At 34.2% G+C, this 22,145-nt stretch overlaps 1 protein-coding gene across 1 annotated transcript in view; it reads left to right on the top strand.

Moving 5' to 3' along the window:
* Negr1 (neuronal growth regulator 1) overlaps window positions 1-22,145 on the top strand; it is a 781,331-nt gene that overhangs the window by 576,727 nt on the left and 182,459 nt on the right. Inside the window, exon 5 of the mRNA XM_026409921.2 lies at window positions 18,684-18,804. Coding sequence (XP_026265706.1) covers window positions 18,684-18,804 — 121 coding nt within the window. The remainder of the gene's footprint in view (window positions 1-18,683; window positions 18,805-22,145) is intronic.

Raw genomic sequence — 22,145 nt, 5'->3', positions numbered from 1 at the left:
TCTAAAATAATCTGGTCTTTCCCAAAACCTCAATTTCTGAATGTTTATTTTTCTGATTAAATTCTTCTTCTTGTCTATATGCTTCAAAGTTTCTGGCCCAGTGTACCAGATTATAACACTTCCTAAACTTGTCTCCCAGCCACAGACACAACTAGAAAAACACAATCCTCCCCAGGTACACTGTCTTTGTAAAACTTCCCCAAGGAGATACTTGCCCTTCTGGCAGCCAGCAACCCAAGAGAATCTTTAGATAACCTGTTCTTCTTCTTCTGTTATTTAAACATCAGTTGTTCCTCCAATTCGGGGTAAAACTGAGCCAGAAATGTGCCCACATTCTTCCAGCAAAAATATTAAATGAAATTTCCCCCTTTAACCTTAACTTTCCATAAGAATAAATGCTATTTTCCAACCCCCAGGCTCAGTTACTTCTTTCTGCATGGACTTTGCATTCCTATGGACAGCATCATAGTTTAGTTGACTATTGAACTGAATGGAGTAAACTGTCCTCCTTCTAGACTCAAACTCCTACAGTACACCTTATCCATAATGAAATCACAGAAGATTCAAAGTGAGGCCAGAGAAAAATCACCAGTGGTACAATTAATAGGTCTTTGAAATCATTCAGTGAAAGTTAAGAATTGTAAACATTAAATCTGTTACTATCAAAGGATGGCATTATACAATTACTGAAGAGACAACAACAACAAAAAAATCCTTATGGCATTTCCTGATAGCAAAGAGCTCTAGGTATAAAGAAGATAAAAGCTAGTTATGAGGGGAGTGGGAGGGGTGGGACTATGAGGATGGGAAGGAAAGTAGAATGAGACAGACATTATTACCTATAATACACATATGATTACACTACTGGTGTGACTCTGCACCATGTAAAGCCAGAGGACTGAGAAGTTGTGCCCCATTGTGTACAATGTGTCAAAATGCATCTACTGCCATATGTAACAAGTTAGAACAAATTTTTAAAAATAAAATATCTTCCTTTATCCTTTTCAAAACAAAAAACAAAAAAAAGCTAGTTATGAAGGTAAGCAGCTCATATGTGAGACTGGGCATGTTGGATCAAATTCATAGATCATAAAGAAATGGGTTAAACAACAGGACCCATTCATAGTTGCTCTAATTTGCTATTTATTACATCACCCTAAACAGTGTGCAATTTTCTCTAGCTCCAAAGTTGACAGAATTAAATCTAACTAGAGATGCTTTAAAAAGTATATGTAGCTATATGTACTTCATAAAATAAAACTTATTAATAATTTCATGAAATTAAATAAATGCTAAAATATTTTTTGTTGTGAAAAGACTGAATGTATTTATAGGAAGTTTCACCTATGGTTGACAGATTTCACTTCACCTATAGAGTATTAAAGAAAAAATCATCTTCAAGGAGCTTTCCTATAAGTAAACAGACTACATAATAGAAAAGCTATAATTCATTCATCTGTTCACTCATATGACAAATATTTATTGTTGAGGGCATAATTCCGGCTGCAAATACTATTGCATATTAACTAATATGTAGTAAATAATTGATGTTTGCTTATTTTCAGAATAAAATGATAATTAAAGAATAAATTCAGAGATTGCATTGTGTTAAAGAAAATAACAGCATATTTATTAGTCATGACACTATAATAAGAATAACATGCTAAATTAATTTATAATTGTGTACACTCTATATGTAATTCTATAATATAATTTATATAAAATAATTATATAATGTTTACTACTAAAAGTGCTATCATAGAAATTCAGTGATATCAATTCATATAATATATAAAAATAAGTTTCATACTAGTCTATAGATGATTGTTGTCATAAGAATATGCAAATAGTGAACTCGGAATTCAAGTACATACTACACAATGCCATGAATTTAAGAACATACTAAACAATAGCAAGGTATTTGAGATTATTATATTCAAAATGGTCAACTGATGGAATGTTAGTAGTTTTTAATAAAAAGTGCAAATAAAGACATATCTGTGTATATACACATACATAAATGAATATAAAACATGCATACATAGTTACATATGTGTGCACACACTTCTCTTTCATCAGCAGATCAATTATATTGGAAGATTTGAAAAAGTTGAGTGTTAGACACTTACAGCGTTCTGCCAAACAAGTATGAACTCACTTGAATCAGGCTGAGTATAATATTTGTGTGATAGCACTTGCATTCTCAAGTCTTTATGCCAAGCCTTTCTAATACTCATTACATACATTCTCTTATCTACCTGTCACAAGTCTTTGAGGAACATTTTATCATCGCTGTGTTTCAGAGGAAAGACTTAAAGTTTTAAAACATTAACACACTCGCCCACTCTCCCAAGAGGAGTTACTGGTCATAAGCTAAGATCCTAATTGAATCACTCCTTAATGCAGCACTCTTAACTGTTGCACTATATGGATGTGAATATTTAGAAATTTTTAGATTAAAAATATCCTTGTAATTTTTACTAATCTTTGTCTGTCATATACTCTTGTCCACTAATGGTAAATATTACCTGGATCAAAAATAAGAATATCCAGAGTTCAAAACTACAACCTTATCTGATAATGATTGTTTCATTCATATTAAGTTCTGGTTAGCATTATTTTTCTCTAAGTGAATGTGAGTATTTACAAGAAAATTTTATTACCATCCTAATTACTAAATAATGTTTTGATTGCCCACCAGATACAGAGCTCTGTATTAAATTTCAAGGATGGAAAATGAATCGGGAACTGTTTATATTGTTGTTGTTTTAATATGAACAATTTGGCAAAGAATTAACATCTAAGTTTTGTGGAAATGCATTATAGTAAATGGGAAGAGAATTCTCCTTGGTAGAAATCGACTATTCTTAAATGTGAGAAGTATTTTTTCTTAAAGTTGCATATACCTATGTTTGTGGTATAAATAGCTGACCTCTCAGAAACTACTTGGCTTTACTCCCTCTCACAGAAAACTTTGAGTCATCTAATATTAGGCTTTCCATTGACACATCTTAACAAGTCTATGATATTTTAAATATTACAGACAATATTACCCATATATACTTAAATATTTTTAAATGGGCTTATCTAGTAATGGAATGAACCAAAGAAACTAAAATAAAAATTTGATGAAAATAGGCAAAAAGCAAAGAAGTGGACACAGATTTTTGACATTTACAATTAATTCCATGTAAATATTTGTTTAATCAGACAATATGGTTAATCACCAAGGTGAAATTCAAAGTTACCAACACTGAATGCTGGTGTAAAAGTTAATAAATTCAGTTCATAATCATTATGCACATGCTAGTTATAATAATTTACTGTCCATACCAAATCTTTATAAGCATTGTAATTAAATATAAAATGCACATTAGAATTATAATGAGTAATTAGGGCAACATAACTAATATGCATGAAAGTCCCAAAGCTCATTAAAATGTTAAAAGACAAAACCTGTTCTACCTAGTGTTTTTGCATATTTTCTATAGCTAAATGAGTGCCAGTAGTCTGTGCATTGTTTTGCCATTTTTGGTTTCTATAAATTATGCATTTAAATTGCCCTGGAAACATTTGGTTTAGTTACCAAATAAAGGCTTATTTCTATTTTGGAAGAAACATGTTCACACACACACACACACACACACACACACACCACATCACATCACATAGGAACATTTTATTTATGTTATTACTAGTTTGTTTCATAGAATTACTGCAGTAAAAGGAATATAAAACTATCTTGAACCATTATTTCTTGGAGCATACAGTGGAGCACAATGGAAAAAGTTTGCAGACAATAAACCTAGTGAGGAGCATCATCTTGACCAGTCTTTACCCTTTTCCAACAAAGTCATAGTCATTTCCAACCAAGAATTTCCAATTTAAAAGAAAATGATGAGCTCAAATTCTGATGGAGAACCACATTAAGCACTTAACCAATAATGAAAGTAGAATGCAGGTCTTCTGATATTACTTGGGAACCATTCATCCTGCATATTTTGTAAACAGAAACATACATTGCTTCTAATATGCTCAGTATATAACTAGTATACACAAGGCTCAATTTTTATTTTGAATTCAAATCTTGCAATTTACAAACAGTGAAAGGATTATTTAGTTTCTTAAATATATTTCAGGTTCACCAAAGTTTTCTGAAGAAAATATATGCTTATATCTTTAACAAGTGTATCCACTTATATGATTAAAATACAATTTGTTATAAGTAGACTTACAAATTTTTCAGGAAAATTTTAAACTTTAGATTAAATTAAAGATACAATAAACAGAAATTCTGCTATTTCCATATCATTAGTATCCCTACTCATTAAAATGTATTCATTAACATGCTTTTCGAAAGGTAAATCATTAGAAAATGGCATTGATATAACTATTCAGCCATAAAGTACAAGTGTATTATCACTTATATATTCTTTGAGCATAACAAGACTAGTCACATTAAATATAACTCATTGGAATTTATCTGTAGCAAGTTGAAAAAGCCTAAATGACAATTACAAAAGTATATATAATTATAATATTTTATAGGTACAATGAATTTATTTATTGCATTCATTTATGAAACAAAAATTTTAAAGTATCCATTTTATTCCTAATACTGGGCCAGGCCATAGTGAATCACAGAAGTCTGTGACACAATATGATGAATTTCTAATTCCTTTAGAACTTTGAGCAGGAACTATTTTAATCTATCATTATTTACTAGCACTGAGTAAATAAATGAATGGAGAACAGGCCATAATTCAGAATAAATATGGAGTTAATAGATGACACATGAAAATAGAAACTTATCTCCAAATTTCCAAATGCATATTATTTATAATCACTGAAGAAGTAGGAATTCTTCCAATGGTGGGTTTCATCATGTTTACTGGGATCTCTAATAACACCTTCCTGCCATGCTGACTGCCCATAGTCCTTAGTTTGCATAGCATTCACTGTTTACTTTCATTTTCATGGGCAGCTCTGTTCCTTGGGTACATCTTCATTCTTCATATTGAATATATATTCTTCATATTGAATTACTCAGAAATTCACAATTCCTTTCAGATGCTCCATTTTATTTACAGAGAATAAAATAAACCTTGTCTTCAAGGCAGACTAAATTAGAGGTCTCTTTGGCTTAAGTATGGAAGAAACTTTGAGATTGAATGACTTTGGAAACTTCTACAGACTAGTAGTAGTCTGGATAATTTCTTCCAAATATTGGCTCCCTCCACCTCCAAACGTAAGGGGAGTAATATATCCTCAGCTCCATAGAAAGACTTCATCATATGACTGCATTAGCTAGTAGATATTCAAGATATGATAGAGAATGGATGGATACATGCGTGAGAAATGAATGTTAATTATTGCATTTCACTAAAAATTTGTGCTTATTTGCTATGGAAAATTATTGTGACCATAGCTGACTAAAATATAAAATTAGCCAAAAAGTTGTTTGGAACTACTCTCTGAAGCATATGTTGGTAGGATAAAAATTGCTTGAATTTTTTTCTAGAATTCTGCTATTCAGATTATATATATGCCTAGCTATGAAATACTACCTGAGCTATTGTGTAATATATAAAAATTAATTCCTTATATAAAAATTAATGCCTTAATGTTAACCATTTCATTTCAGATGCTTTGCTTCCTATCATTTGAATACTCTAACAACACATTAAATGTCTTATATAAGTGTATTTTATATATATATACATGCATACATCTAAGCAGAAAGAAATAAAAAGTATAAGGTATTATATAAAAGAACTTACTAAAAATGTGAAGGTTATATATTTGCAGACATTGCATTACACAATATTAGGTATTTTAAATGTAAAAATTATAGTGTTATAAAACTTTTCTATTCAGCAATGACACCTTCCTTGACCTGCAAGAAAATGTGCAACATTTCTGTAATAGAATTGAATGGTCATTGTATTGTATTCTTTACTCACTCAGCAACAGTGATATTTTAATTTTTTATTTTTTTTTATTTTTTAGGGCTTACTGTTTCAGGCACTATATAGGGCACTTGGGATGCATCATTGAACAAAATAAAGGCTCTTCCATTGTGGGTTGTATATTTCAATGAGAGAGATGATCAGCAGACTAAGGAGTAAATATATACCATATAATATAGAGATCATTGGTGTGAAGAATGGTAATGTCAAGAAGAAAATAGTTGCAGGATCAAGGACTTAGGATCATTATGTTGTATAGATCCAGGATGTTCTCTTTATTAAGGTGGAATTTGAACAGTGATTGGAAATAAAAGCAAATGCAAGCAAGATGTGAAGATATATGAAAGATGAATATCCTGTATTGAGGAAGTATCAAGTATAAAGATCCTGTAGGGGCATATGCGTCCACAAATACCATACTTCAGCATGACTAAAGTAGTTTGGACAAAAGATAATATACAGACATGTGGTCATTTCACTTAGCCTTTTGTAGGCCACATGATAAATTTGTTTTCTATTGTTATTGTAAAAGGAAGCATGGCTGTGTTTAGTAAGGGTGGAGGATTTGACTTGTTTTAGCTTAAACACCTGTGGCTGCTGTGTTGAGAACAACCTAAGTAAAGAAGGAGGAAGGGAAAACCAGAAGGGTCAGTTAGAAAACCACTGTAGTATTCTAAGAATGTAAACAATATATGCTTAAGGAAATGAAATGCTGGGTAGTATCATTACATATCATATACATTACATATCATATACATGTATCAAACTGTCACACCATGCCCCATTCACATGTACAACTATTGTGTCAATTAAAAATAAACAAAAAAGATCCCTTTTGTCCCATCTCTTCGGGAGGTTGACACAGGAGAATCTGGATTACAAGGCCAGCATGGAAATTAGCAAGACCCTGTCTCAAAACTACAATAAATAAATAAACAAAAAGGGCTGGGAATGTAGCTTAGTAATAGAGTGTGTGTCAATTTCACATACATGCACAAAACAAAAAGAGGTAATATGGGCTTGCATGCTAGTTCCAGGCTGGTTGGAAATGGTAAAATTCTAGATGCATATTAAAGGCAGAACCAATAAGATTATAGAGTCACTTAGAAATGTTTTCTAATGAGATTGATGAACAGCTAATAGTAACTGTTCAATAAGCACAAGAAATACAGTATGGGGCTGGGGTTGTGGCTCAGTGGTGGAGTGCTTACCTAGCACAGGTGAGGCACTGAGTTTGAGCCTTAGCACAGCATAAAAATAAGTAAATAAAAATAAAGGAATTGTGTCCACCTACAATTAAAAAATATTTTAAAAAGAAATACAGCCTGCAGCATGAGAGGAGTAAATAAAGACTATTTAGTGATTTTGACTGAAGGGCTCTGAATGAGATTGAGATTATGAGGAGAGTGTCAGCCTTATTTTATAGACACTTCACAGAGTGGGAGAGAGCCCAAACATTTTTGTAATAATGTATTCATGTGCTGCTCTTGCTGACAGAATTTCTTTTTTTGTCAGTCAGACTTTTCCTTTCTTGACACCCTCTTCACTTGTCAAATTATGTTTGCTGATAGGCAGAGTTTTCTCATACCATGTTTTTATTTAATCATTGTAGGAAGTATGACACTTTTTTCCTTGTAAAATATTCTTAGTGCACCAAATCTCATACTATTGTTTTTGAAAATTATACTTTTCCCACCACGTTTCCTCCCACATTTTCTGAATTCTTTGAAATATACTATTTTGTAGGTAAAATGCCTCTCCTTCTTTCTCATTCTTTTTCTCTTAGCTACTATTTTCTGTTTGTTCTGATTTCACTTTCTTTCTCCCTGAATACAAGTGTCTGAAACAATGTTTGTCTAATGAGAAGAAGTATTCTCTTTGTATTGCACAACGGCTACCACTTCCCATTAGGTTATTTTTTTCTCCTTGTTTATAAACTTGTGGAAAGTCTATAGATACATCACACCTGTTTCACAGCCATGATGTCTGTTGATTTGCTCTTTGAACCATAGGTAAATGCTTTAATATGACATACTCCAGAATGCAGGTTTCATCATATAGCCAATTCTCACCTCTAAATAAACAGAGATGTAAATGTGGTTCTAGTTTAATGCTCATTTTCTTATTAAGTAATGTGTAGTTTTGGAAAATATTATTCACTTAACATATTTTCTTAAGTCTTACTAGACTTCTACCATTCTTTCTCATGCATTTGAGGGGAAGGGAAAAAGAACTTGGTAGCTTATAACTGTATTTCTATGATATAAATCCTTATTTTTTCTTTATTTTCTTTTTCATTCTAGAAATTCAAAGCTTACTTTTCACTTCCTCTAAGACAATGTGTTAGGAATGAAATTCTTTAGAATATATTAGTAATATGAATTATTCATTTTCAGAATTAAACAAGTTTAATAACTGAATTTTAATCAACTTTTTCAATGTTCTATTTCAAGATTATTGAAGGCCACAGGAACCAGAAGAAATAATAAGCCCTTTAGGCAACTAAGAAATCTTATCCAGTGCTTATTCAGTAAGGGCAGAAATCATATCAGCCCAATATTCTTTAATGCCTTCAGATTTATCATAAGGTCTTTGGAGAAAGCTGGTCCTAGATCCGGAAGGAAACATGACCCAGTGAGGAACTGGCCAAAGTGAAGAGTCTACTAATGGTATTGCCAAGTATATCATTATTGCTATAGTTTTGTAGATTGACTGCAAAAATCTTCAGTGTATACACAAATTTAGTTCATTCACATTTTCAAAGATCACTATTAGTCTTTAAAAGTGTAACATGACTTAAAGCATAAAAATAAACAGAAGCCACATCAAAATATCTTGGCTAATTTATAAAACTAGAAACATTTTCCCTCTGAAAAAAATTCCCAATAATATTCTCATGCTATACAGGCAAATCTAAAGGAAGAATTTGAAATGCTCCAATCTATAATTTTTGAAGATTTATTAAAAATATTTTTGTATCAATAAATTTATATTACCTTCAATATGAAAAAAATACATTGAAATGTTTTAAGATTTATAAGGTTTGTACTGAGGATAACTTCTATTACAAGACTGTACATGCTGAGAATAGAGATGCCTTTGGAGAATCCCAACTTCACAATTCTTGCAAACTTGTCCAGTGTATCCAAATCAATCACATACAGCTATAATTTCAGCATGACTGACAACAGAGATCAAATCATGAACAAGTCTAAAGAAAGAAAGTTTAGAGAATAGCTAGGAAAACAGTGAACCATTTAATTTCTATTGATACAGCTGGTGGCCCAATAAATCTCACACATATTTTACAGTGGATGCCTCAGTAGAGTGTGCATTGCTGACTACAAGGGACAGCTACTTCAAACTGTAATTTCACCATTGTTGACCCTTGTCAAAAGCATGATATGAATGGATTCTGCCTAAGTACCAACAAACTACTCATTATATAGCCTTTTTTTTCTTACTGCATTTTTATCTACATCTTTATGAGTCACAGATAACCCATCTACCCATCAATCCAGTAATCCATCAATCCATCAATCCTCAGTGGCCAATAACAGCACATACTCATATCAACACAATTCCATATTTTTCACATCACAGTATAAATGACTAATGATAACTTAGTATATTTAATGCTTTGAAAGAGTTTATGATAGCATGAAATCTGAGCTTAACAAAAGAATCTCTTAAGTTTTAATCTCAAACAATGAGCATATAATTTTCTTTGAGGATTTAAGAAGCCAGTGCAAGGGTCTTCACTAATGTTGTTAAAATTAGATTTCATGTATAGTCATATATCTCAGCTTTATGAAATTTCTCACTAAATAGTTTGCTTTTTTCCTATAGTTCTGGAAGTACAAGGAAATCATATCACAGCTTAGTACACTGTCATTTTGGATATTAAATGTTTAATAAAACCATTAAGGTCAAGTTTACATGTGAAATTCCATTTATCACTGTCTTTTTTGTGAAAAAGAAAATGACCTCATCATATGCTTAACTGAATCAATGCATTGATCTTTTGTATTCTTGAGCACATAACTCATTACCGCAAATGCATGTCTTTCTTGAAGGGATGCTTTTGTGTTACATGTGCTTTACATGTTCTATCACATTATGAAACCTAAACTTAGGCCATGAAAAAAAAGAAAACAAAGTCTATCATATCTGTCTTTCAGAAAAGAGGTTCTTAATTAACTGCAGGACATGGATAGAATTCAGGGAAAGTAAGAATATACTAGTCCAGCTTTTAATTAAATTAATTACATGCTTGAGCACCAAGGCAATAATTTTTTAAAAAGTAAGTTTTCTATTTTACCCATATATTAACATTATTTCATGTTCCTAAAAGGAGCATGGTGATACTACCCTATTTTCCTGCAGTAATTCCTGCTTTAGATCGTGTTTTTATTGACTGCTAATTCAGTGCAAAGCACTAAGGTACCTTTAATTTCTTTCGTCTAATTGCTCTGGCGAGTGTTTCGAGGACTATGTTGAACAGAAGTGGTGAGAGAGGGCATCCTGTCTTGTTCCAGATTTTAGAGGGAATGCCTTCAATTTTTCTCCATTCAGAATGATGCTGGCCTGTGGCTTATCATAGATTGCTTTTACAATGTTGAGGTATGATCCTGTTATCCCTAATTTTTCTAGAGTTTTGAACATAAAGGGATGCTGTACTTTGTCGAATGCTTTTTCTGCATCTATCCAGATGATCATATGGTTCTTATTTTTAAGTCTATTGATGTGGTGAATAACATTTATTGATTTCCGTATATTGAACCAGCCTTGCATCCCAGGGATGAATCCTACTTGATCATGGTGTACATTTTTTTTGATATGTTTTTGAATCCGATTTGCCAGAATTTTATTGAGGATTTTTGCATCTAGGTTCATTAGAGATATTGGTCTGTAGCATTTATACACAATGGAGTATTACTCTGCATTAAGAAATGACAAAATCATAGAATTTGGAGGGAAATGGATGGCATCAGAGCAGATTATGCTAAGTGAAGCTAGCCAATCCTTAAAAAACAAATGCCAAATGACTTCTTTGATATAAGGGGAGTAACTAAGGACAGAGTAGGGACGAAGAGCATGAGAAGAAGATTAACATTAAATAGGGATGAGAGGTGGGAGGGAAAGCAAGAGAGAAGGCGAAATTGCATGGAAATGGAAGGTGATCCTCAGGGTTATACAAAATTACATACAAGAGGAAGTGAGGGGTAAGGGAAGAATAATACAAGTGGAAGAAATGTTTTACAGTAGAGGGGGTAGAGAGAGAAGAAGGGAGGGGAGGGGAGGGGAGGGGAGGGGGATAGTAGAGGATAGGATAGAGAGCAGAATACATCAGACACTAGAATGGCAATATGTAAATCAATGGAAATGTAACTGATGTGATTCAGCAATCTGTATACGGGGTAAAAATGGGAGTTCATAACCCTTTTGAATCAAACTGTGAAATATGATATATCAAGAAAGATGTAATGTTTTGAAGGACCAACAATAAAAAAAGAGAAAAAAAAAGAGAACAATAGAGGACAGAACCTACTGGTTGTCAAAGGAATGGATACTAAATCAGAGGCAGCAGCTCTTGAAGGCTGGGCACTATATGCTACAGAGAAGGCTGGACCTTGGAGGAGGACCGGCTCAGGGTTGGAAAAGTAGAGACTGCAACCTGGGGTCTGGCAGAGACAAAGCATGTTCAAGAAACAAGCAGATCAATTTAGCAGGATGTGGTTTTCTCAAAATAGAACTTACCACTTTTTTTTCTTTACTATAGTCTTCTTAGAGAATCTAATCAAAGTTATGAACCTTATGCCAAATGTACACAGCATATAAATATTAAAATACTCTTATAATTTTAGAGAATTCCCTGAAATCTAAACAGACGATAAGGCTGAAAACCATCAAGTAAGCAGCTAGATACTGGGAGATGTTCCTATTAAACAATGATAGTTTGGTGGGGCAGTTAGCATCATATGTTGAAATTGGTTGTTGGGATTATCATATATTTACATATTGACTTTAACTGGGAAAAACTCTGATTATGAATAAAATAATCAATACTATAGAACAAAACTGAGTAGGTTATAGTGATGTTTGTGGCTATGCTGTGACAATGAACACATTTTGATTATCTTCACTAATTTGCAGACACTATGAAGAGGTAAAATTTACACATGTGATATAGATAATAGAGCTATCCTTTACACACAAAGAAATAGTACAAACAAGGTGCCTCACTTGTATCTGTCTTCTTAGAACACTGTTAAAATAAAGCTGTTAAAAATACCTGCCAGAAATAACGAATAAATCCACAGTATATATTTTTAAAAATAAAAAAAAGCACTAAGGTACACACTTTCCATGAATTGTTTAATATTGTCTATACGGCAACCCTGTGAAGTAGCTACTATTTATTTTATAGATGAGAAAATTGGGATTTAGAAGAATTAAGTTACTCAGCAAATGCCCACTTTTGTTTGACTGCAAAGTATAGGTTTTTTCAATACAGAGTTTTACCATTGTATAAATGTTTAAGGTTCAGGGGTAAGCTGGAGATACATTACAAACCAGATTGTTTTTATCTCCTGAGATGCTAACCAGAGGTTTAAGTCAATTTAGAAGTCCTTAAATCATAAAGGTTATGATTCAACTGTATCTTGGTAGTTTTATTTTTAAAAAAGATTCAACAAATTATTCTTTCACAAATTTTCTCTCAGCAATAAAGGGAGATCTTAATGTCATTTAAAGTAAAATTAGTCTGTGAACTAAGGGCATATTGGCTTCATGGAAAAAGTTTGTTGACTTTGAGATATGTTTCTTTAAAATCTGTGATAAACTTTGAAATTTTTTTTTATTTTTTCCCACCCATCTTCAAGGAAGACATTCTCAACTATCATCATCCTCATCTGTAACAATAATATATTGAAGGGGTGGAGGTGTGGTTCAGTGGTAAAGCACCTGACTTGATATCCAGCACTGCAAAGAAACCAAAAATGTATCAATCATATCCTATATGTATGTTCTGGAGATTTGATCCCCAAATCTTGAACCCCAACACTGCAAAGAAACAAATAATGTATCAATTATATCCTATATGTATGTTCTCTGGTAGGTACTGGAGATTTTACATATTTTTCAAAGACTGGCCAAAGTTTTTCTTACTACAGTCTATAAATTATAGAATCCAGCCCAACATCAACATGCTTATTTACCATAGTATTGTCAAACTATGTAGCTACTGTAGGACTGATTTCTTTCTCTTTGGGACATCTAAGTTTTCTATTTCTCTTTGGGCACTCTTCTTTGTTGTTCCAGTTATTTTATGTAGCACTTTTATTATTGGTCATCATTTTGAGGTATGAGGGCATTGGTAAAGTTTTTGCCATATGATCTAAATATTCATTCAAACTACCTTGACTTGATAAGGTTATTAAAGTAATTTTTTGACTCATTCAATTTTTTTTAATAAATTGTATATAACCGAAGCTCTCACTGAGGATGGCAAAAGAAAAAGAAGGTCTCTGTGGCTATTGTCATGTAACTAAGTAAATGAATATTGATTAGGCTTGTCGAGTGCCAAGTACAGAAGTTCTGTTGCTTGCACCTGCAGAGCCTGGAGTTTTGGATGAAGAACCTTTCATTATCTTCCTCTTGAAAAGACTGGCTAAACAATGCAAGAAAAAAATCCCACTGAGTAAATGAAAAGGAAGGACTCTTCTTTTTTGAGTATCTAATCACACAGGTGTTAAATACCCCTTGTTGACCCTTTTGCTGACTTTCCCCAACATCTGTTCTCTGCTCTTACCTGTATCTATCTAATAAAATTCCTCTGAAATGGATTTTTTTTCACTGTGTAATTGCTTCTGCTCACAGTCATATACAATTTGGCACAAGGATGGTGGGCTTAAATGTCAGCAGTACACATATATCAGTTTTTTCCAAACGATTCCATTGTTATTGTGAATTTCAGAGGTTCAAGCATTTACTTTCCTTGCTACTTTTGTGATTAAAATATTTCATCAGAGCAGAAGAGAAAACTACCTTCCTAATAATTCCTGAAACATAAACACATTATGATGCATACATGTACACTCCTACTGTCAGCTTACATTGCTAGTGCAAGGCCAAAATTTACACAGCAATGGTAGGAATATAATGTTGAAAGAAATAGACTTGGAGAGAAATGATTTAGTTTTATCATGCAATCATTTTTCCAAGAAGTGCCCAATCTGATCTCTTAAAATATGGAACAATTTAGTGTAAAATGACTGTTTTGTACAATTTAGCCAAGCATACTTACAATTTTCACTGTTACAGCTCCAGTTGGAAATTTAATTAGTTAGAATTGTTTTCAGGGACATCTATCCCAGCCAAGTTAATGCCATATCCTTAGGATGCAAATAATTGAAGCTTTCTCCTAGCATGAAACTTGTAAATACAATCTAGTTCATGAGCACTCAGGAGCTTATGGAACCAATGCTAATTGTTCATCTTAAAAGTCATGGATCACATAACTGAAAATGTGGAATAGAACTTGAAGATCCAATAGTCCAACATATGCAGATATGTCTCAAGAAATATCAAGCCTACAAGATGCTCAAATAAAATCTTCTGGAATTCTATGGTCAATAGTTTTTAAAAAGCTCTATCCAGGAAGAGATTTATAAGATGTGCATTAACAACACAATTTCTGAGAAGTACTATATGAAAGAAACCTACTGAGCATAATCAGAAATGTCTGTTGTTGGTCAAAGAACCCCTTTATTTGTTCAAAGTAATAGAGTTCAGAACAGTATAACTTGAAATTTCACTAAAAATGTTCAGTCATTGTCAGTTAACTAAAAGGAATTGAGTACGTCCAGTGTGATCAAAGATCTAGTGAATTAATTTTTCTTAATTCCTGCCTTCTCTATTGTATGTCCAATGACTTTCTCCCCATCCTAAGGTACTATGCCAGCCCCCTAGCTGCTTCTCTGCAAACTACATTTCATAGAACAGTCAAATACAATTTATATAATTGTAATCAAAATATCATTCTTGTGCTCAAAATCTCCCAAATATCACTTACTTAGAGTAATATTCAAAACCTTCACCAGGGGCTACCAGACCTACAAAATCTGGACCCCAGTTACCAAACTACTTTCTACTGGATTCTTCTCAGTGATACTCAAGCCATCAAAAATGACTACTTTTCTGTGCTTTAAACAGACGCTGAACGTAAACGCATGTTTCCACCTAAATATGCTTCTCACTTAAAACCTTAATACCTGCAAGTAACACATGACTATTATTATCACATCATTTAATTCTTGACTCAAACATTACTTTATAAGTAACTAGCTCCATGACTGCGCCATACCTTGCTATTCCTTTGCCCTGCTTTTTTTCATCTCAGATTGTATCACTCTGTATTAGCTCTTTGAGGGAATATTATTATGTTTCACTAATGTGGTCTCTTTTACAAATATTTATTGATCTGATGAAGAAATGATGAATAAATAAGCACATGAATTCTCTTCCTCTCAGTCATTTCCAAAAGATGAAGAGTAATATGAATTTTTATGTACTAAGAAAATTCAATAGAGTCTTAGGTTTGAATTTGTAATTTTGGCCACAAAATCAATCTACACCAATCCCCTATCTACACTGGTTGCCCTAGTGCCCATAGCCCTTTAACTCTCTACAACACAGAATGTTCTTGGGACATTTTCTTATGTGTATCATTATTAATTATTGATTCACAATTTATCCATGCTTCCATGTGACATTTTAGGTATCTTTTCTTTCACAGTGTGCATCAGCATTTCATGACTGCCTAGAAAACAGGATCAGGTCCCTTTAACTTGTGTGGTAAAGCACCCTGTGCCAAGCCATATGCACACTGTACTGCATAAAAGCCTTTTAATGACAAATTAGATTTTTATTTCGGTTCATTACGCCTGGGTTTTCAGGCAATGTTCCGGATTTCATGCTTTTGTTTGTAATGAGTCATGGCCCCCTTGACAAACAAGAGAGTAATTAAACTAACCAGGTTATCAATAGAAGCTTGTGATGGATCTCCTGTTGCATATGGTTATTTCATCTTCAATAATAGTTGGATATCATGAAAGATTACGGCCTGTTAGTGTGACAAGGAGCAAGTTGAAAGCCTGCAACAACAATAATAAAAATACAATCTTACCTGTACCTTTTACAAGCAAATCAGTGTCATACTAATTGACAGATGAGTGGAATTTTATTTATAGGTATATTTTATAGGTTTTATTGCTTTCTACAAAGGGACGTGAATCTTCCCTTAACAAAACAATTAAAAATTGCTAAAGTATTCTCTACATTGTGTGTATTTTTATGTGTTTGTAGCTTGCACTGTTTCCTCATTCAAATATTTTTGATAAACATTCTTCCATTATTTTTCCACCAAGTTATTAGCAAGTACTTTAATAAAAATAGGTATTTGTGATTTTTTTTCTGGAACCTTATTTAAATTGAATCTTTACTATTAAGAATAAAATACCATAGAAAAATAGAGGTGCAATAAAAATGAAGAATCACCCTTAATAGAAAGTGATGAATTTACTAGGGTATTAAAAAAAAAAGACAATGTTTTATTATATGAAGGTTTATTTCCAGGTTTTATATTCACCACCTATTGAAAAACATTAAACCCTATTTTTTTTTTCATTGCTTTCCAAAGGAAACTTAACTATATTCAGAGCACACAGTTACTCTGGTCACGTTTCTAAGTGAACCAGGTATTTGCATTTTCAAGGATCCAGTTGTACTGAACTCTCTCCCATTGTGTTATTTAACATATGTGCTATGTTTAAAGCTTGGTAGAAAAGCAAATGTTTATGAAAAGACACATCATCCATGGCCTAAAATCTTCTCCAAGATTCTTCCCCTGACAGACTTCCCCCCTCAGTGATGGCATTCTTGCAGTCATGTCAGCCACCTGAAGTCACCTGGACTCTCATCTCCTTTTCTCACTTCTCACTGCAGTCAAGGGGTCCTTGGGGCTCCATCATCACAACAGGCCTGGATCCCAGCCACTCTGCACCACCTTTTGCCACTCTGCAGGAGCTGCCATCGCTTCAGTTACTTGCAGCAATTTCCTAACTAGTCCCTCCTCTTCCATCTTGGCCTCACCCACGTCTTTCCATGACTTGGCAACCAGAGGGCTCCTTCCAGAGCACAAAGCGGATCCCACCTCTCTTCTGTAGTGCCTCACCACTTCACTCGGTAAAAGTCACATCAGGAACATGGCCCTCCAGGTCCCACCTGGTCTCCTGTCCTGTTCCTCTTGGGCCCTGACCCCTGTCACATTCCCTTCTTTCTCCTTGCTTCTGCCACACTGATCTTGGTGTTTCACAAACAAAGCAGGGTTGCTTCCGCGCCCGGCTCTTAGAGAAAGCTGTTCTCCTTTCCCCTAAGGCCTTCTCCAGCTGTGCACAGAGCAAACCATTCCTTTGCACCCAGCCTGTTTGTAAATCCTTCCTTCTCAGGGAGGCCTACTCAGATAACCATCTAAAACACCAGCTTTCATTCCTTGCTCAAATTCTTCCTACTTGGATGCTGTAAGGTGTCTGCTGTTATTGTTTCTGTTTTTCCCTATAGTGTTTATCACCTTCTGACTTTTACTCAAACTTCTGTGTCCTTATACCTGCTGTTTATTGTCTCCTCATCCCTACCTCATCTGGAATAAGGCTGATAGTGGAATTGCTTTGTCTCTTGAAAAAGGCCTGGCGCCTCCTGGTGGCTCCATAACCATCTAATGACTGAAGGAACAGCTGGGTGACACCAAAGGTTTTTAAGCATCACTCTCTGCTAGGCACTATGCTTTGATTTCTAAATGTGCAAAGATGAATTATCCAATTCATTGACCCTGCCATCAGGAGCTAACTAGGAAGCTACCCATATCCATGAAATCATTACAACAGAAAAGCAAAAGTGTAAGGCAGGAGCAACTCGTAAATAATACTCATAGAAGGGACAGCTATTTCCAGCTGAAGTAAGAATATGGAGACCATGACACCTAAAATAGGCATTGAATCTGTGGAAATGGAGAAAAGCAGTTTCCACATAGGTGAAAGCACATATCAAAATCACTAAATGGCTGAACCCAGGGAGTAAGTAGGGGAAAACAGAATAAGAAAGGGTCCAGACCTGCATCAACATAGCCAACTTCAAGTACAAATTCTGCCTAGCTGTGTGACCTTAGACAAATTGTTCAACTTCTCTGAACTTCCATTTTCACATTTGTAAAACAGGAATAATACCATCGAGCTTGGAGAATTGCTGTGAGGAAATCAGGAACATAAAGCACCTGGTCCATTGACTAACTCCCAGTGATTGCTCAATAAACGAGAGCTGTTATTGAAGTGTAGTTTGACTGGAGTACAGATGAAGTGTTCCCCTCATCATGCCATTTTTCCAACAGGAAGTAAGACCAAAATGTATTGCATTTACTCTGCTGCTCCCTGTGAACATTCATCTATTGTCCAACTTGAAAAATGAAGCCGAAAATGACTCGTCTTGTGTTTCAAGCATAAAATACTGCAAATGTGATGCACGGGCATATCGGGTATAAGATTGCTTTGAATTATAGAAGGAATAAAAATATATGTATGTTATATTTTTGCTGCAGATTATTTTTTTTTTTTCCTTACCAACCAGGTTTTACTTATTTTTATTTTTTTTCATTTTCAGTTGCTCCTACAATTCAGGAAATTAAATCGGGCACTGTGATCCCCGGACGCAGCGGATTGATAAGGTGCGAAGGTGCAGGTGTGCCGCCTCCGGCCTTCGAGTGGTACAAAGGAGAGAAGAAGTAAGGACTTTGCGATTATTACTGTGTTTCAAGCACTGGGAGCTAATGTGTTTGTGTTTCAGATACTTACTTTAAGCAATTTCTTTAACTGGCTTGAATGATTCTCAGCAGCAGGCAAAAGAAAGGGGCCCACGTGGGAGGGATGAGCAGCTCATAGCATCCACAAGAAAAGTCCACATTGGTTTATATAATCTCAGAAATGCCTGCAAATCCCCGAGGGCCGATGCCTTTCATTTCTTTGCTTCCTTTCTGAACCAGCACACCAAGCCTCTTCCTGACAACCGTGTTTACTTGGGAAGTAAACCTGGCTCTAAAGGACTTGAGCAGAGCCCCCACAAGAGCACTTCAAGTGCAACGGAGCTGCGGACTGCCTCCACCCTTGCACCTGCCTGACTCTCCCATAAGACAGTGGAACGTTCTGTGTTATGGGACACTGTGTTTCAGATACTCTATCACGAAGGAGTCTGTAGAGGAGATAAAATACATAGGTAAAAGAACTAACCAGAGGATTTGGGGCTACTCTAACGTCAGCTCTGTATGATTGTACCCTAGAGAAACCACACAAGTCTTGGTAAGAGCTTTTGAACAAGAAAAGACAAGGATTGATATTTTCTTCTTCCTTGTACCAGTAGGCTCATGCATACCTCTTCAACTGCTCTTATCAAGGCTTCTAGGAAGCTGCTGGCTAACTAGAAGATGTCATACAGACGTAAGGATTATTATCTATACTACACATATTTTGCTTCCAAATTAGGGAGGGACAAATTCAAGAAAAATATTAAGCTGAGTCATATTAAATTGCCATATTTTAGTAAAAAACAGAAAAGCCAAATATTGGCAATTCCATAGAGTTCAACACAGTTGTACGGGGTTTGTTTACTCAGATCCTAGCTCAAAATGAATTGAAACTAACATCCAAAGAGAAAGCTGGCAAAATCACACAAGAACTTACCATTGCCATGATAGGTGAAAATGGATTAGATAAGCAGTTACTTAGATTTTGAAATTGGAATCAAAAAGTGGTTTGTGGAAGACCGTCTCCCACTTTAACATTGGACTTAATGCTCTGAATATCTCACTGTGGGTTTACCTTAAATTTTTGCAGCTATATTATTTGCAACCTCTTATAATTTGGGTTGTTCAATTCTTATTCTTTTCACTAATTAATTTTTTGCTAATTCTAATTGGGGCTTTGTGGTATATTTTTTTAATACTGAGAAGGAGATTAAATGATCTGTGGTCACCCCCATTCCACCTATGACATTCTAAGTCTTCAAATATAGCCTTTGTCAGACCCTCATAACCCAGGTTGAAAAATGGTCAGTTTGTAATTATCTACATGTACACACAACCAGTCGAGTGCTCTCAAAACTTGAAATGTGTGGAACTTTTTGTTCAAACATTATCTTATTTGAGAATTAGTATCTATGAACATAGCACTTCCCTGATAGATGTGGGATGAATGAAGCCCCAGTTCCAGCTGCCTAGAGCTCCTCTCAGCATGTCCTTGCAAGACCTCTCAAACCCCCAGTTCCCTACAAAAGAGTTTAAATTCACTGACTTATATTATTTTACCTGTCTCCCAAAGTCATTTTTAATATATGTTATCAATGGAATAATAGCTAACCATCAGAATTATTTGTCATCCAAGTGAGAGCTCCTTTGTTAAAGGCCAAATTTTTTCCAATACTTGGGTGTCCTGGATTTTTTTTTCCTGTTCTCCCTTTCCCTTTTCTAAATTCAGATACCATTGTCAAAAAAAAAAAAAAAAAAGTTTGCAATAACTCTCAGTCCACATTCTTGGCCTACACTGTATACAGCAAGGTTCCTATTTGTACCCATAATCACAGCTTCAGTTTTTTTCCTACTGGGATGACATACTACAGCTTTTATTATATTTTCAAAAAAAGTTTAAGAACTACTTGCTAACAAGGAAAAAATAGATTGGTTCTCCCCAATCAATGTTTTCCCCAACACACTCACACACCTAGGGAAAATCCAGCAGCTGTGAAAATCAGATGCACTTTTGAAAGGCAAACATATTTTCAGTTCTGAGTGAAGTATATGCATTTATCATTTTCTCAGTTTTATATAAGGAATTATTCAAATTTTCAAATATTTATAAATAATTTCCTTTCCAAACTATTGTAAAGCAAAGTATATGTAGAGAGAAGGAGTCTGGTTGCTGAATGGTTGTGACTATATTCCCTAAGGATTCACCATCAAGTTCCAGGCTATTCAAATAGTTACTTCATCAAAAGGAAAAACTATCTATTGCTATTTGTATAGCTAGTATTCAAAGTTGCTAACAAATATTAACATTTATTCTCATAACAAACTGATGAGAAATATACTATTATTTTTATTAGATTTTGCTTGTGGAAAACAAAACACACCATATTTTTAAGTCATTTGTACAAGTTTTTACAATTAGTGGCAGAGCTGCGATTTAAATCTAGGAAATCTTGCAAAGGAACCCATGGATTAAACCCTTCTACTATGGCACTGAGTGTAGGTCATGGCTCTGCAGAGTTTATCAAAAATAATTGGAAATGCCAATGATAAATACCAAAGGTATAGGCATTTCAGTTTGATTATAGGTTTGCAAACTAGGATACTCCTTATACAGATACTCACAACTTCCCCATTTATTTAGTCAAGGACACAGAAAAAATGGAATCAAGTGCACACATGGCAGAGACAGATACAACACATTTCAGAGTTGTCTTCTTGACCTTTGAGACCCTGTCCAGGAGTGAGATGCTGTCAGAGACCCTGTCAAAAGGAGGAAGAGTTTTTGCAAGCTTTGGAGGAGTTCTGTTTCCCACAGATCTTTGAAAGTCTTTAAATTCTTTTTTCTCATTTATTCTACACACCTCTGTGAGCTTACATGAAGAGTCAAAAATAATTTACCTCACTTTTTTTTTACATGTTAGGAAATGTTTATAAATATATATTTATCTTAAATCAAGTTCTTCAAAGTCAGAATTTCATCCAAATATACAGAAAACAGAGGCTGATCCTGGACATCCCTAGCCTTTTTTGCATGCAGTTCTTCACCCTGTAAAGTCCATTTTCTATGTACTGAAAATAATAAGCTTGAAACCCTTTTAAAAAAGAAACTCTATAAAATTAAGCCCACTTTAAAGAAAAGAAAGAACTATATTCTTAAGGAGAAAAAAAACACTTTCCAGGTCTTTGAATTCTTTTTTCTCATTTATTCTACACACCTCTATGAGTTAAGATTTACTGATGAAAAATTTAAGACACAGGGGAGTTAAAATAACCAGTCCAAGAGCATTCACCTTAAGTTGCTTTCAAAACACATTTTAGATTTGTCA

This window comes from Urocitellus parryii, chromosome 11 (genome assembly GCF_045843805.1).
Source record: "Urocitellus parryii isolate mUroPar1 chromosome 11, mUroPar1.hap1, whole genome shotgun sequence".
Lineage (NCBI taxonomy): Eukaryota > Metazoa > Chordata > Mammalia > Rodentia > Sciuridae > Urocitellus > Urocitellus parryii.
Note: the sequence above shows the minus strand (reverse complement) of the source record. Positions and strands in the feature narration are given on the sequence as shown.